General features: G+C 41.9%; 1 protein-coding gene across 2 annotated transcripts; it reads right to left on the bottom strand.

The window, feature by feature from the left end:
- Positions 1–11,304: 11,304 nt before the first annotated feature.
- mych (myelocytomatosis oncogene homolog) lies at positions 11,305–17,748 on the bottom strand. Of its 2 annotated transcripts, XM_078249249.1 has the most exons (3): positions 17,527–17,748; positions 15,346–15,904; positions 11,305–14,335 (listed from the first exon to the last, which is right to left on the bottom strand). In XM_078249249.1, the coding sequence occupies exons 2-3, from the start codon at positions 15,887–15,889 to the stop codon at positions 13,731–13,733; spliced, it is 1,149 nt and encodes a 382-aa protein (XP_078105375.1). In that variant the 5' UTR covers positions 15,890–15,904; positions 17,527–17,748; the 3' UTR covers positions 11,305–13,730. The 2 variants fall into 2 exon arrangements, with proteins under 2 accessions (XP_078105375.1, XP_078105374.1); XM_078249248.1 differs by lacking the exon at positions 17,527–17,748 and having other exon boundaries at positions 15,346–16,266.
- Between the last annotated feature and the right edge of the window lie 576 nt (positions 17,749–18,324).

Raw genomic sequence — 18,324 nt, 5'->3', positions numbered from 1 at the left:
TGTGTGTGTGTGTGTGTGTGTGTGTAAAATAGTGATGTGGTGAAGTCTTCCTGTTTTCACGTCAAGACTCTGCCTTTTCCTCTCAGTCTGAAAGAGGACAACTGTCATACTGTTCACAGCAGAGGACCAGGAGGCTGAATGAAAAAACCTTTCACACATAAACTACTCTCGCATTGCCAGACCTTCCTCCACAGCACTGTGGAGGAGGGTCTGGCTAGTCCACACAGCATTCTGGGATGGGAAAGAAACATGCTCTGGTTTATTAACTTCATGGTTTGGTTTAATTAGCTTTAAACCAATCACAATTGTCTTGGGCAGCGCAAAGCGCCGGACAGAGCAACGGTGCCTCTGCCAAATAGCCTCGGGAAGGAACTTGTTTTGGTGGAACATGTGTACGTTCAAAAGTTGTTTGAGAAAACTCAGATTGGACAGATAGTCTAGCTAGCTGTCTGGATTTACCCTGTAGAGATCTGAGGAGCAGTTAACCATAGTCCTCAGAAATCCACCGGAGTTTAGAAATAAACGTTGTGGATATAGACAAGTGAGAGCACTCTAACTCATACTTTATTTACCTATTCTGGATGATTATTTATCATCTGGTACTGGTGTTTTTCCTGATCTCCTCCATCTTTATCACCATACCTTGATCAGTGTAGTGAGGGAAATCAATAAGAAAGATAAATCTATCAATCAATTGTTTTGTAACACCTTTCACGCAGACTTGTGCACTTTTAAGGGCTTTACAGATTCTTGCAGAAGTGATTTCCTAAAGTAAAAATAGTGAAACAATAGTGAAATAAAAAAAATTAAAAATGGTGGTCAACTCAGAACATAGACCTATAGAATCTTAAAACCTCTGTTTGTCTGTGTGGAAGAAATCAAATTAAATAATAAATAAAATCTCTGAACTGGGAATTTACAGTGGGGGTGAAATACTACCCGAACTAGCAGCTTTTGTAACTCTTTACTGCTCTGCATTTTTTCTTTCTTTGTTTTTTTCTGGAAGAACCCCCGTGGCACTAATACAGTGCTCTCATTGAAATGAATAAGGAGCCTGGGGGTTGTGCTGCGGAGCTATTGTTGATGTTAAGGGGCCATTAGCTACTGTGCTAATCAGACGTGTTCCTAGAGGATCTGAGGGCCTCCATAGCTGCCAGAGGTATGGGACGTGGATATAGTAGACTTCAGTCTCTCTTGTTGCAGAAACATTTTGCTTGCATGTTTCCTCAGACTTCAGCCTCGTGAAGTGTTTGGCAGCAGAGGCCGGCTGTGTGCAGAGTTAACACACAGCGCCAAACCAACCCGGGCGTCATGTTTCAATCGCTGCCGGAAAAATAACCGTGACTACTGCAGATACATTTATCCCAGGAGTGAATGCCGATTGTAACCTTTCCCACTGCAGACAAAAGCCAGATGTTAGTGAGTTTTTTGTGTAGTGGGAATAGGGATAAATATATATTTGTGTTTTGTTTTTGTTTTAAAGGCTCTGTACATTTCTTGAACAACTGGGCACTGTAGTTTTTAGCAAATGCTACTCAAAGAGGAGGAAAAGGTGCATTTGTTTGGGGCTGATTGTCAGCAGTGGATGACTAAGACGAGACGATGACGAGACAACACCAATGTCCAAAAACGCTGACTAAAACTAAATTAACATGCATTATTGTTGATGAAAAAAAACGAGACAAAAATGTTTTGCATAAAATAAAAACTAAGATAAAATCTCTCTTCATTTTCGTCTACAATTGTCTATACTTTTTCATCATGACATAGAATATTCTGGCACGTTACGGGTAACCGAAGCATCGCTGCATGTGCCACTAGTTAACACTAAACTTGACAGCAGGTTACGTTAGCCTAGTGTTAGCTAGTAGCTGGATTAAACAGGGTAGAAATTCTGACAGCTCAATGGTGTAAAGTGTGACTGTTTTTAACTGTAAACAGCGGGACGTCCTACAGTCAACACCTGCCGTTGTCGGAAACACACAGACGCACTTCAATTGAAACTGGTAAGCCTCGTGGTGCATTCAAAGTTATTGTAAAGTACCCTTTTTCTATCTAGTGGATGTTCAGCAATTCACTGGTGAAATAAGTTATTGTTACAATGTTACATTATAAATAAATCATTGAATTTTGACCATGGCCTTAGCAATAAACAAGCCGTTCTTTAATCTCGCCGACAGTCGTTTTGTGCTCTCTTTTCTTTTTATAGATATATTGAGTTTTCAAAAAAAGACATGTGAATGACTAAATATGACTAAAACTAACAAGGACATTTGGCACAAGACTAAGACTAAATTAAAAATAGGTGACAAAATTAACATGTGTGTATGTGACAATAAAGTACCTTTACCTTACCTTCTTTACTTTCACCTGAGCTGTGTTGTGATGATTCATGCCAATGAGTCAGACCATTTAATGCCTCGCAGGGATTTCCCCCAAACACTAATTTCTCTTGTTTCTCATCTCAGGCGTGTGTGTCTCACTCACACACACACACACACACACACACACACACACACACACACGTTAAAAAGCAGCATCTGTAAATCTAGGTTCCATTCTCCTTCTCTGCTCTAATTTCATTGTGCAGCATTAATTTATTTTATTTTTATTTATTTATTTGATTTGGACAATGCACATTAATCAACATTTCTGTAAATGTGCCAGTGTTAGCCAGACGGCAAATTTTCAGCTGAAGTACTGGTTACCTAGCATGCGTGTCTTTATGGTGGGAGGAAACCTTCCACAAACCTAAACCTTAATCTAAGTGTAATCTTAAATCAAAGCCTTTCTTTTCTCATGCATTCTTTACTCAAACTACAGAGGAAACAAGTCAGATGTCATGGGGGAATTTTCAAGACTCTGCATTTGTTTTTCCACTCAAAGTGACAGAGTGGGACGTCCCCTCTTCGCCCTCATTTACATGCACCCAGTAACCCCAATATGGCAGAGAAGCAGATAAAGGGTATCAGCCTGGTCAAAGTGCAGGGTCAGCAGCAAACCGACCTCAAACACCTGAGTTTGTTTACTTTTTTTTTTACAGAGTCCCCCTAAATGAGACCTAACGATCCACTTCAAGTATCGTAAAAAGAACATGGGTTTTTAGACTCATAAAGACGGTTTCACAATCTTTCAGGTGGCTGTTGGTCTCCAATCATTTCAGTACGCTATGAAAATATCTTTGCAGGGACATGAAAGTGCAGTCATCCATCACATGAAAGAGAGAACATGTCTCATAGAAATGGGGCTGATTTGGAAACTCGTCATTGATGCCGTGTAGAACCGAAAAGTAAGAAAGTAGTAGAATATTCATTCATTCATTTAAAACCCTATAGCATGCTTTAAAACGTAATGGGTAACTGCTTTATATTTGTACCCTTCATGTACTTATTTTGTTTTGTGTCAGTACTAGGAAAGCGTTTATTTAAAATGTGTTTGAATAATCCTATAATGGACGGGCCCTGTAAGCAGCCAGACATGAAAATAAACAATTCATTTGTTCATTCATGCAACAATTTCACAAATCAAAGTCTGTTTACAGGTCTTCTTTTACAAGGGAGTTATACTCTATATGTCTGTACACCTGTCTGCAGGTATTAAATCACACCGTCTAATGTTCTCTGTTTGATTGAAAACTGGAAAAAAAAACATGTATTGTATTATTTAAAACATCTTTGCTAGTTAAGTGTAACCAGCAGTGTGAGTGTAGTGACGCCCACTCAGATTTCAACTTTAAAAGGTGTTCACATGACAGTTGGAATAACTGCAGTAACCTAACCCGGTTGTGGCTGTCTGCGTGGAAACACGAGTTCCGTCAGCGCTTCAGGAAGTAGACTTCGCGGAGTCGCCTGCAACTCACAGCTAACGATCAAAAGATACCAGAACAGAGCAGAGGGAATACAATTGTGCGAGAAAGAAAGTAGCGGATTCCTTTATCATGCTAATGATGTGTCGATTGTTTCACTGAGACTGCTTTCACACATTAGAAGGACGGTGGGAGCGGGTCAGTGAAGCAGAAGGTGTAACTGAACCGAGGGCAAACGGGAGGTGTAAACAAGTTTCTAAATTATCAGGTGAAAAAATGCAGCCGCCACGTCTCAGCCACGTGAACTCACTGGGAACTCACTGGGTCACACGAACCCCCCGTCCACACATACAGCTATTGACACTGACTAATAACACTACGTCAAAGCTGAGGGCTCCATCATGCTCCCTAAGGTCTTCTACTGGGCTTGAGGTTGATACTTGGTGCCTTCTAACGTATCTCTTTAAATCGCGATATCATCCAATCTTGCCCTCAGCGATGCCTCTGCCCCCAGTCACGTGACATTGTTTATATTCTCACACACGGAGCAACGCATATAAAAGAGAGGGAACGCCAAGCCCTTCAGCCTTCACGTGAGTTTTTAAAGTTATGGAGATTATGACAAATGCCCTGTGAATAGTAACCCAAAAAATCCACTTGAGCTTTGAATCAAGTGCAGCTTCAGCTTGTAACATTTTTGTCATTAACGCATTGCCTTATATTAACGTAAAATGCTACATTATCAACCAAAGCTAATGACAGATGTTGCAGCAGCAGGCTAACGTAGCTACGTTACGTCCGTTACATGAGCATGTGTTCTGTAGAGAAGAAAGAGGCTCAGGGGGTGATAAGTCGCCTTATTTTGTTATGAGATGATAAATGAATGTCCCAATTGGTTAATGTAATAAACGTTGCATTAAAAAAATAAATGCACTTGCAATGCACCCACAGTTTACTTTTCACACCAGCTTCTGTAGAAAAGTGGAATTGTCTTCTAGTCTGTAGTTTGAGTATGAAGCTTTTTTTCTTTACCTTAGAACAGGCTGGCAGCAAATTACATTGATTTTCTCTGCAAACTAGTTTAACAAGAATGACTGCACACAGCTCTCTCTGTGTGCAGTCATTCTTGTTAAACTAAGAAAGACACACACACACACACACACACACACACACACACACAGAAAAGCAAGCAGGCAGTAGAGTAAAGGGTTCTGGGTAATGGGTTACAGATGAGGGGAATGTAGGGCAGCTGCGTCAGCCTTGGATCCAGTTAGAAGGACGGTAGAGTCACCGGCTGTTGAGTCACATCCAGTCTAATTGTGGATTTACCATCTCTGCGTGAACACATCATGATGAAGATGATGACTGAGAACAGCTGCTACGCACTGACAGTCTGGAAAATAAACTTCCGCCATTTTTTAGGAATGAAATGTTCATAGTGGAAGGAGTCGAAACAATAAATGATCAAGTTCAGAGAAAAAGTTGAAACCTGGAAAGAAGCTTTTTCTTTTGTTATAGAGTATGTCCATTAGCTCAGTGAAATACTTAATAAAAAACTCTCTCACTTATCATTTGAGCGGAAAAGTCAGAAGGCAAACGTATGAGTTGACAACAAAGTCAAAGTTTAGTGTGACTTGTTTGAACTTTGAGCAGCAGCTAAGCTGTTTGGATTGTGACACCGGGAAGGTCATGGGAAATTTGTGGGTTGTCAGCGGGTCACTTCTTAAACACTCTCTTTTACTTTGTCTACAGTATAAGACATTTTCAATATCTGAGCAGCTGTAAAGGTCCTTGTTTTATTGCCAAAAACTGTAAAATGCAAAGTTTAAGAAAAAATACATAATTAGAAAGACACCCAAAAGTTGCGTAAGTGTGTCGGGTGCGATTTTCCCGGAGGGGATGCATGGGATTTCGCCCTTTCTGGTCTACATATCCCTGCCAAAATGTATCCTTCACCAATAGACCATATATTATATACATAAAATAGAAGTATTTTAAAGATGCTCTAAGCGATGTTGGGTGACGTCACTTCTTGTTGACGTTCAAAGTATTGCCAAACAATATGGAGGCTAGCTCGCCCCTCCCTCCTCCTCATCCAGTTGCCTCCCCCTCCCTTCCCCCCCCCCAACCCCCACCCCCAAATCCTTCTTGTCGGTTATTGGCTGGAACACTGTTTGTTATGTTTCGTGGTGCAGGTTGGCCAGTTTGTTTTTGTTGCCGTTTGTGGCGCGTGGGCCGTCTACAGAGACCGCGTTTTTTTACAGTGTGTTCAGGGGACAGGCAGCTAGCGGATAGTGAGGAGATGTTTGCTGTATGTGAAAAAAAATGTTGTAGCCTAAAAAACGCGTGATATCGCTTAGAACACCTTTAAACTAAGTAAAGCGCTGTAACGTAAACACAAAATCTGAGTGACAGTTGCTGGCTCTTTTTGAGTATCCTTGAATGTTCCAAAGTCAAATGTTTTTTATTATTATTCTACCAAAATGGTGTGTATGTAGCTAACTGCACAAGCCACAAACAAACGTGTATTTAGTCATATTGTGGCATATTGTGGAGCACTCCTGTTAAATACACAGCTACCTGGAGCCAAATGCTTACCAAGCTAGCTTTAATTGCAAGCTGTGTATTTACCCATATTATGTCAAAAGTCTGATGTTCTGGAACATACAGAGTGTACTGATGGACTATGGTTATTTTAAATATGCCAATGTAGTGGTTTGAGTGGTTTCTTTGGGCATTTTGAGTTTGGACACATTTCTTCACCATGACTCTCGAATCCGTTGTAACTGCTGTAAATCCGGCTCACTACAGCTGCATTCCTGGAACCAACGTTTCAGAACCATCTTTCCATTTAGGATTCATGTGCGCGTTGGATTGTGTCTCAGTGTCTGTATTCAGACTGTGGTTTGGACCAAGTTGTGATAACCTTCTCTCTCTGGGCTCTGTCATTATTTCCTGCACAGTAGGAAAATAAAACGGGGACAAACTTCAGCCTTATGGTTTCTCTCTCCCTCTCTCTCTCTCTCTCTCTCTCTCTCCCTCTCTCTCTCTCTCTCTCTCTCTCTCTCTCTCTCTCTCTCTCTCTCTCTCTCTCTCTCTCTCTCTCTCTCTCTCTCTCTCTCCCTTTTCTTTGTTCCTTGCTTTTTTCTCCATCAAATTTTTCCTTCATCCATCTCTTTCTCATCCTCTCACATATAATTTTCCCATCGCTCCCTTTTCTCTCTCTCTCTCTTTGATGTGATGTGGCAAATCAGAATGAATGAGTCAGAATATTTGAGTCACTGAACCACATGAGAAGCAAACAGTCAGCTACTGTACAACGCCCGCCCCACACACACACACACACACACACACACACACACACACACACACACACACACCTTTGTCTGTTACGGTTTGACTTTAAAGTCACACTCCACCCAAAATCTAACTAAATCAAATAATCTGCCCTGTGGCCTTGGAATTAGTTTTTGTTTCCTCCTACACTTACACACAATAAGTTCCAATAAAGTTTTATGGCAGAAGAAAAGACAAAAATACAGTGAAACCATTTATAGCTCCAGCTTATTTACTAGCCTGTTGCATGCATGCATATATATATATACATCGATATTTCATTTTTTCAGAACATTCCCAAAACAGCTGGGCACTGTAGTTTCTAGCAAATAAAAGGGGACATATACATATGTTGGGGACTTTTTTTCTGTGGAGGATGAATATACATTTGATGCTCCAGTGATTCTCAAAGTGGGGTCTGGCACTCTGCCAGGGGGTCCGTGAAAAGTTTTCAGATTAATTCATTTAAACTATCATGACTTTTTTTTATATACAAAGGGCTTCATAGTTCAAATGAATAATAGTTACAAAAAATTATTCTATTAAAGTTTGTAAATTACGTTCTAATCTAATAAATCTATAACTCTTAGAATCTCCAAATGTGTTTAATAGCTGTCTAATATCTTTTTAATATATTTATTTTGTGTTGTTTTTTCACATAACTAAGACTATAGAAGTGTAGAAAATAGTCAAATTGTTTCAAGGGACATACATGAGGGGGTTCCGGGTATATCCTCTATCCTGCAAGAGGTCCTTGGCAGGAGGGAAACTGAGAATTACTGCTGTAGTAGTCTTGCATTGCCAGACCTTCCTCCACAGCACTGTGGAGGAGGGTCTGGCGAGACCACACAGCATTCTGAGAAAAACGTCCTCTGGTTTATTGGCATTTCTTTAAACCAATCACAATCGTCTTGGGCGGTGCTAAGTGCTGGACGGAGCAACGGTGCCTCTGCAAAATAGCCTCAGGAAGGAACTTGTTTTGGTGGAACATGTGTACGTTCAAAGGTTGTTTTAGTCGTGCAACAGAAAAGTCAGATTGGACAGATAGTCTAGCTAGCTGTCTGGATTTACCCTGCAGAGATCTAAGGAGCAGTTAACCATAGTCCTCAGAAATCCACCGGAGTTTAGAATTACAACACAAAGGAAGCGGAAGGTGACAGACATCCGGAATTTCTGGCAGCACCTGAACAATCCCAGAAATAAAACGCTGTGGATATACACTACTGCTGTTGTGAGTATTTGTGGCAGCAGGACGGCGTATGTGGGACTGAGTCTAAATAAACTACAGTGTGTGTGTGTGTGTGTGTGTGTGTGTGTGTGTGTGTGTGTGTGTGTGTGTGTGTCAGTGTTGTAGTCACCAACTGTCGATTCGGAGTCAAGTCACCATTACCTGAGTCCGAGTCGAGTCACAAGTCCAGAGAATAGAAACTATCCGAGTCCAGGACTCCATCACTGCCTATTACACATAGAAGTAGTCAGAAACTTCATCCAACTTCCGAGTCCTATTTCATGAATGCTCGAGTCTGTGTCCAAGTCATTAGTGCGCAAGTCCAAGTCGAGTCACAAAGAGAATAGCAACTCATAGTGGAGGGCCGTGTATTTTACACCCCAGGAAGACTAGCTGGTCGTCTAGGCGTCAGCTAATGGGGATCCTATTAATAAATACCAAAAAAAGGATAATACCTGGGCCTTCAGTACTATCCTACAGCAATTAAACCACCTTTAAATAACCTCACCATGACACTAGGACATTACATGTGGAATAGAGTGACTTAACACAAGGCTCAACACCTAGAGCGTTTCAATACACTATTGCAGAGACATGAATACTTTCACACAGTATGGCAGAATGCTGCATCACACATAGTCAAAATGAATGTAATTACCAAAGAAACAAAAACAAACCCACAACAACTAGTCACATTTACTCATACGACGACCATAAATCAATCAAAAACACAACTTACACAATCAGAGATCAACAGGCTTCCCCACAAACTCCAGCCAAGCTGCTGGGGCTCAACACACGTCACCACGCACACACAAAAGCACAGCGGCAACTCACACCAAAAATACATATGAAATTAATATATATATATATATATATATATATATATACAAATATATTTTTATAAATAAATAATTATCAAAATATAATTTTCTGATTCTGACAATCTCTTGGCCAGCAGAGAGGACCATGTCACCTATCGCATGTCACCCATTGCAACAGTGTTTCAGTGATGTTGGGGGGGATAACAATGTCAGTCAGTTGGTTGGTCGGTGCAGGATCTCTCCGACATTTATGGCCTCTAACTGTACACATGGCAAGAAGCAATAAGACAATAAGAGATACACACTAATAGCCTGTAAATTAGAAATGTAAACACAGATGAACGCCTCAACGATGCCAAGTTTTAGCAAAGCTCCACCTCGTCACCTCCTTCCACCAACAACATGTTTTCTAAGCAGGAAAACACACTGAGATAGTGTGTTTATTTAGCAAAGTTACTATCAGGCCTCTCCCTGCTCTCTTTCATAAAACAGCAAACCTAATCTGTCGCTCGCTGATGAAAAGGCTTTTATAGCATCTGAACCGATCCGTTAGCTGCTATCTGACACACCTGACAGTCACATCCAGTTGACCTACATAGCTACACACACACGCGCACGCACACACACACACACACTCACACACTACAGCTATTCTTATATTACTCAATACAACACTTTACTGATTGACATTCTTTCTCAGACCCTAAAAGAAACTCATAATAACCTCCATCTACATGAGAAATAAACTGTCCTTTTCTATTTTTATGTTCCTTTGTGAACATTTGAAAAGTTGGTTTCCAAAATAAAGTACTAAGCCTTTACTTAAAGGACATTTCCAATGTGTTTTTTTGTTCATCATTTTCCCTGTGTTATGCCTTTACCGTTCATTCTGACTGTTTTTACATGCAAGATGCAAGATGATTAAAGACTCAGTTACTTTGTAGTCTTTGGAATGAAAATAAATGGAGTGAATGTGTTACTGAAGTGATCTGACACTGTAAATGAGAGTTTAGGTGAAGCAAACTTTTTCCACAAGTGAATTCCAAAGAAACACCTACGCTGCACGTAGATAACACACATTCCACCTGCTCCACATGCACACTTCGACACATGGACTGAGCTCAGGTTGCACACATTCTACCTGCGGCGGCCCGCCACTTTGCCCTGAGAAAACATTCTCATATCTCTACGCTTGGGAGGGGCCGCCCAGGGTGACAGCTGTGTGATGTTGTGCATTTTTGCACAGAATCAAGATTGTGAAATTTCTCAAGGTGCGGACTGAAGTTTGTTCAATCGGACATCATTTTTACACGCAAAGTCTCAAGGCTCTCCAATGTCTTGCCAGCTGAGTGGGTGGGATAGACCTCTCATTCAGAATATCATCAGGATAGATGTCATGCTAAATCTGTCCCGTTTTAAATCCTGACTCATATTATTAAAAAGCACTGGTTAGCGTATTAGAATCTGATAAGCCTTCAAACTCATGGATCTGCTACTCAAACTGTACTTCATGACCATTGGACTCACCAAATATTCTAGCTGGTCTCGACCAAGTCCAGCACTGCATGCTTTTTTTTTTAAAGTAACTTCCTCCTTCAAAACTAAACCATTGATGAAGCACGCTAGTTCAGAAAAACAGGTATTAGTTTAATTCTTAATCCATCTAGAACGGGCATGGACATTGGTTTCAGCTTTAAGTGATTTAAGTGACATTGTTATAAAAGTAAATAATATGGCCTAATTTGATCCTATAGTGCGTTACTCTGCACTTGCGTTTTAGCAAATGATCATCTTAGAAGATGTCTCGCATCACAGAAATTATGAACAGGTAAGAAAGTGGTCTTTTCGGTCTTGGCCTCGACAAAGGTGGACTCGACAACAGCCCTGACTAACACCTCTATGATATGCTTCACTATATTGTATGTATGCATTTTAAATCATCCTCTGAAGTTGTATAATTACACAATTTAAAAAAATATTAAAACATGCAACACTTTCCCTGCTTTCCTATGTGGACCTACAGTATATCTTTATGTCACACTGTACACTCAATGGCTGCGTGTACATGTGTATGTATGCGTGCGGTGCAATGAAACCACAGACATCCCAACTCTCATTCATTCTTTAATTACAACAATATTAAAAAACAAAAGTGCTGCTTGGTAAAGAATAACATTTCTTTTCAATCCTCAAAATCAAAATGAACAAAAGGGAGGGGGAAAAAAAGACTAAAATAATTTATGATACAATAACAAAAATATTTACATTTTTGAAAATAAATCTGTACAATGTTTAAACCAGAAAAAAAACATTACAGATCAGACTGCAGCCAGGTGGAGGTAGGTTTTATCATGTCAAGAACAAAATAATCATTGCTACTGTCTTGTTAAAACCTGACCCTTTACTTCAGAAGGGGCTTCTTTGCCAGTGAAACTCAACAAGAAAAAAACGACGCTAGGGAGACGTTTGGAAGGAAAACCAAGGAGCAGAAGCTCTGCAGAAAAAAAAAACACGTTCGAAGCAGATTAGGTTTTAACTAGACAGTGACATAATTGAACAGGAAGCCCAAAGTCCTGAACAGAATACATTTCAAGGCAGAACAGGTTTTACCGCTAAAACACCTCTACTCTCATTATTCCTACCAACCAGGGTTGGTACATAGAGTCTGAACAAGGAAGAACTCCATTAATAAAAAACAGGATGCATTTTAAGACATTTGACACAAATCAGCAAATGTTTGCCCTTTGCACATTTCATGACAAACGGCACACTAATGGCTAGTATTGGCAATAACTGATAATTAGAGTAAAATGGCATTCCACATTCCACCCTGTTTCAAACATCAAAGCCGGCCAAAGATCAAGCTCAATAAAACACATGATCCTAACCAGGCTCCTGGTGAACACGTCCAGCATTCGCTTTCTTAAAATATTACTTGGCGTCCCGGCTCTTTTGTGTCCATGAAATCAAAAATAAAGTCTGTTCTTCTTTTAAAAACAGGGGAATGTTGATCAGTGGCCCTTGTTCATGCAACATGTACATGGTTCAAATCTTATAAGGCTTAAGATCTTGGGTCACATGTGCATTGAAAGCGTGATCAGTCTGTAACTGACGGCCTATTAAAAGGCCAGTCTCATAATGTGACGAAGCACAACAGCTTCAAATCTTTAAAACGTTGAGCGACAGTTTTAGAGAATCGTCAGTTTCCAAGGTTTGATCACACAGGGCCACTGACTAATAAATCACAATGGCATTTCAACAATTTCCGGATTTCCTGAATTAATGGTTGTCTCATAGTAAAAATGCTAACCGGTCTCTTAAGTTACACTTAGCAAGATGGCTGCTTTGTCAGCCATAGAACTAAATATCACAGTATTGCGGTTGCAGCTTCCTCCAGAACTAAAACCTTTCTATGTCAGGACACCATGGGTCCGTCACTCCATTTCGGACATGCAAGAATCAAATGTTACACAGAGGTTTTCCGTCCCGACTTTGGCCGATTTGCTACAACAGCACGGCTCACAGTTCAGTTCGCTTTCCAGTTCAGTTGCCTCAAAACCTGAATGCTGTTTAATATGGCTACTTTTGAGTTCAAACAGTTAATTCATGACCGATACCTTAATACACAAGTAATTTCCAGGAGAATTCAACTCCAGGAAACACACATACTCTGAGGTGACTGAGCTGGTGGTGAACTGAATCGAGGCCGAGCACGGTTACATGTACAGCATCAAACCTGGTCTATACAGTACTGTCATTGACACACATTAACCTGATAACAGAGTGGTGTTGGGCCCAAGGGTCCGCCTGAGGCCAAACAGGGCTGAAAGCACACTGAAGAACCTTTTATCCGGGTCAAAAAACAAACAAAAAAAAACTAAAATATATATAAAAAATAGTATCGGGTTTAGAATTTAACTGGAACTGCTGGCAGATGTGCAGTCGACCAAATAACTTAGAAGCCACCATCAAAGGCCTGTCAGAGTGGAGGGATCACTGGTTAGTATGGCTATAAGACACTGAACACACAATATTCAAGTTTTATTCAACTACTGAGCTGATGCGGCTTCCAGTTATTTGACCCAAAAGGCACTTCTGCCTCGTGTCATTTTCACCTGTGCTATTTGGCGTCCCCAAAGTAGACTCCAAAATGGCATGACATAAAACAAATAAAAAATATATTGTCCTTGTCTTTCAGTGTGCGTTCAGCAAAGCTTTAAAAAATAAAAATCTGCTCACTCCGTCCTCGTTTCACCTTTAAAAAACATCCTACAACAGTCAGCAGTCAAGGCATGAGAATGATCAATTCTGAGGCAATGAGTGCGTTGGGTTTGTCCATGGCAGCAAGTGAGAGTACACAGTCCAGAGCTATCGTTACAAGAAAGTCTTTGAAATGTCAAACTTTGTGCACTCTTTTCAGCATGACACGCCATCCTTTAACCCCTACTCAACCATCTGTCTTTGTACAAAGCCCCCCCCCATCCCAAATTGTGTCTAAAACAGCTAGAAATGCAGCCCATGGTTCGCTCCTGTACCATTAGCTGCGAAGCTGCGACAGCCTGGCTTTCAGCTCTTCCTGTTTAGCTCGGAGTTTGTCCCTCTTGGATTGCAGTCTGTGGCTCTCCTCCTCCAGGCCGTAGATGCAGTCTCGGGCCTTCTTCAGGATCACCACCTTGGATGCCTTGTCGTTGTGCGACAGCTCCGGCACGTTGTCGCGCAGGTGCACAAAGCAGTTCTTGAGCTCGTTGCGCCGCTGCCGCTCCATCACGTTGTGTGTCCGCCGCCGCTCCTCCTCATCCTCCGTCTCAGTCGAGTTTCGGGACGAGTGGTGGTGGTGGTACCGTGACAAGGACGATGATGAAGAGCTGCGAGAAGAGTGGTGGAAGCGCGGTGAGCTGTCGCTCCCTCGCGAGCTGTCGCTCCCTCGCGAGCGCTTGTTTGAAGATGAAGAGGTTGAAGGTGGCGGTGAGGCGGGACACGGTGCAGCGTAGTTGTGTTGCAGCTGGATCTCAAAGTGGTGACGCTGGAGAGCTCGCTTCTCCTCTTCCTGCTTCTGCTGACGGACAGACAGGTCAGCCAATGAGGGTCGAGGGGAGGGGCTGGAGGAACAGCGCACCACAGTTACCACATCAATCTCCTCCTCTGTAGGAAAGGGAAGAAGACACAAGAGATGATTAGGAGGAGTTTCTGGCACAACCTTGTTTTCTGACCTTTGTGGTAATTGTATCTGCCCTGTGATGGCACTTGCACCGACACCAAAACAAGAGTGTAGACACTGTACACAGCACACCAATGGGAGCTTGGCTCACACATACAATGATACCAATCATCAGTGAAAATCTGTCCTTCTACCGTGTAAACGGCCATAAACATGCAGAAGCTCACAACTGTTTGCAAACTGCAACTCTATTAATGAGTGAAGGCAGTTTAAGATTACAGCAACAGTTTAATGTATAAAACAGTGGTTTGTTTTGAGGCTTTAAAATGTATAATTAAGTATTTGCAGTTAAATTTATCGACAAAAAGCTTTGTACTATTAAAATGTTATGTATTCTTCAAATACTACAATTAAAGAAATAGAAAAATAATAAAATAAAACTTATCATAATCATAAAATTTATCATAATAAAGGCAAGTCTGCCTCTTCTTCTCTGGTTAATAGCCAGGGATGCTAGAGTCAGAAACATGACTCATTAGGGGACACACACACACGCGCGCACACACGCGCGCGCGCACACACACACACGCACGCGCACACACACACACGCACGCTAAAAGCCTGCCAACACTGCAACAACATAATCAGTAATAAAGGCTGCTGCAGATAAGCCAAGTGCAAAGAACAATTTGGACTCAGTTTCATTTAAATATTACATTCACTAATCATTAACTGTGAATGATCAGCGAAATGCCAGTACTGGGCGAGGACTGTTTATACTGAGAAGCTGCACAATGACAATGCAGTAATGAGATATTATTATTATTATTATCAAAAAATACAAATTTAAAAAGGGCATTTTGTTTAAAAAAATAAAAAAAAAAAGATCCTAAAAGGAACCACGGATTGAAGACTCACAACAACAAGTCTTAGCATTTTGGCTAAACTTTCATAGGAGTGAAAATCGCGAATGTAAAATGAGGTCGGAACTCACCAGAGTCACTGGATGAATAGGTGGACAGCTCGCCACCGGTTGACCCATAGTCTGATGTGGCCTCGCTGGGCTCCTGAGTTTCCATCAGGTTCTGGCAGTCCAGCGTGGAGCCGGCAATCTCCTCAAAGATGCTGGTGTGGATCTCAGACAGCAGTGGGCTGGAGCCGAGTATGGAGGAGACCAGCTTCTCCTCCAGGCTCTTGTCCCCTGCCAGGCACCGCCACAGGCAGTCCTCGCCACTCGCCTCCAGAGGGGAGCATGGCTGTCTGGGCTCGCCATCCTTCTCAGCGGCATCTGAGTGGAAGAAGTCGCTGTTCCAGGTGAGCTGCATGTCGTGGTCCTCCAGCAGGATGTCCGATACATAGCTCAGCTGGTCCTCCTTGGATAGGGGCTTACTGCCGCCCAGCCCAGTATTAGTTGGGGGGGACTGAGGGGGTGTAGGCAGCGACTGGAGGTCCTTCATCAGACTCTGGCAGAACTCATCGTCAAACAGCAGCGGTTCAGAGTAAAGCCAGTCTTGCGATTGAGAGAAGCTTTGCAACATCTTTGCTTGCAGAATCTGGGAGAAGAGCATCAACAACAAAATCGAAATCAGAGAGGTAGTGCAGTTTAAATCCAGAGAAGCTGAGCCAGTAGTGTGTTTAAAGCAGCTCCGTGTCAGTAAGTGGCAATTCCAAACAGCAGCAACACCAACACGTGTTGTAGTGAAAGTTTAAACTAATTTCTCCAGACTGACCCGCGACCGGCAGTGAGGCACATTTTATCTGTGTTTACATCACTGTTGCCCCGCCCCGCATATCCCCAGGGAGGCCGTAAATCACCCAAAAACGTTAACGCCCTACCTCCCCATGACATCATAGGAAAAGCTGGGAGAGACCAGGGCAGAAATGTAACACCTCTTTCCACAATTTGCATTTTCCTTCTCAGAAAGATAATTAAAAAAATAAAAAATAAAAACCCGTAAATGGAGCCTGGCTGCCTGCTGACATGGAAAACAAAACCCCGAGAGAAAGGATGGGTGGCTTTTGTTTTCCTTTTTTTGTTACTCACTGCTGCTGTTTCACATAACGTTACATGACCCACAGCCTCCATGCAGGTAAAGACACTCACAACTTGTTAAAAATACAAAACCTACTTTGCTCAGCACAAAGCCTGGGTAGTTGCCTTTTAAAAAGCCCCAGGGGTTCCGTATGATAACACTTACTAGTCAGGACAGTATGCTGATTTTCTACTACCATCAGTAAACTCTTCATTCAGCATTAAAACAAATGTCAAAATGCTATAAAATCAAACCTCTGAGTTAACATAAATAACTGAAAGTGGAACAAACTGAGAAAGAAAACCCTGTGGTATTCCCATGGGGTCTTATGGTATGCGTATGTATGGCAGGCTGTGTTGGAGAACAAAGCAGCAGTGTGTGGTGCAGACAGGCTCTGGGAGTTTAAGACTGCCTTTCTTTACCATCGCCGCCTGGGAAACCAGAGCAAATACTTAAATGCAGACCAGTCTGCGCCATTACACAACAGTAAAAATACGTAATTACGCCTTTATGATAACATTTCCCCCAGCCAACATGACTAAACGACTGATAATGGCATATGAATGCATGCCATTCACTAGTACTGACAGCGATAAGTACAGACCGTGCATAACTGTACACAAGCTGAAGCATCTAAAAAATACACATTTCTCGACAAGGTTTTGAATGCAGCTTCGCTGAAGTATTATCCTTGTCCGTTAGGTCGCGCTAAATGCACGCCTTTGCACCAGACTTAAGTTAATTACAACGTTACACATGAACGTGCACTTTTTTTTTTACCACATTTCGAAAAGCGAAACATCTTCTGAAAACGTCAACATGCAACGAGCCATGCATCCAACATTACCTTAGTTAAGCGTTTCTATGTGAAAGGAATCAGCCAGAAAAGCTCAAAGTCTTTAACACCTCCAACCCCTTGTACGGGTCATTTAAACCCCGCATGGGTTGAGCAACACTGTGTCTCCACGTGAAACCGGCATTCTTTCTTTCAATGGCCACTTAAAACCACATGAAACGCAAAATTACAACATAGAAATGCACGAACGCATAATTTATCACACAGACATGATGTGACTAAAACTGTGCACCGTTACTTATGTGCAAGTTGTTAGCTTAAACCCAATTCAGCCGCATGTCCTTACCTTCAACTGTCCTTACAGGAGAGGAATTCAAAATGAAGAAAACTGGAAGAGACGTCCGAAAAATCCGAATAAAGTCCACAGACAGGAAAACTAATATGATATGCTCGACTGAGATTTTCTGCGTGTGAAATTAAAGTTGGGGCAGGGCAGCATGGTGTTTGTCACCTGTCAAATTTCTTCTCCTCCGACCGCTACGAACAGACAGAGTAGGTGTGGCTGTCGCGGTCGACCACTTTATATGTCTGCTACCCGCCCGTCTTCTTCCGCCGCGACAAAAATCGCGCCAAAACATAAAAACCGACGACATATCGTTAACGGCAATAAAACCTGTAGCCTGTATATCCGCCGTCAGTTCCCGTTTCGATCAAGTCCTGGCGGAAAAACCGGGGGCGACGGCAATACTGGTTATTTTCGCATAGAAATCGGGGTCTATGTTTTCTTGGCAGCGGAGTGATACCGCGCAGGCTGGGATTCCAGGAAAATGGTGGCGGGTAAAAGTTAGGACATAAACACACGTGGATTGTGAGCAGATGCCGGGTGTCTTACTGCATGTCTCCCTGCCTGCCTACTTGTCTTTCTCGCCTCAAAGCGCCGCAAAAAAAGAAGAGCAGATACAATTTAAAACGATGTAAATTGTTATTTATAAGCTATATTCATAAAAACAATCATATGCGAAGAGTTGTGAATCATCCCTGTTTAGATGCATAGTAGGATTATTCGCACACTGAATAAACTAATGTCCACAGTCATTAGTGGGGAATGCAGTGAGTAAGCAGGTTTGGTATTGTTACGGCATGT

Source organism: Sander vitreus, chromosome 4 (genome assembly GCF_031162955.1).
Source record: "Sander vitreus isolate 19-12246 chromosome 4, sanVit1, whole genome shotgun sequence".
NCBI lineage: Eukaryota > Metazoa > Chordata > Actinopteri > Perciformes > Percidae > Sander > Sander vitreus.
This window is presented reverse-complemented; position numbering and strand designations above follow the sequence as displayed.

Coding starts and splice junctions, on each gene's coding strand:
- mych (XM_078249248.1), bottom strand. CDS start 15,919: ATGCTCTTCTCCCAGATTCTGCAAGCAAAGATGTTGCAAAGCTTCTCT. Junction 14,336..15,345: donor CTATTCATCCAGTGACTCTG/GTGAGTTCCGAC, acceptor CCTTTCCTACAG/AGGAGGAGATTGATGTGGTA.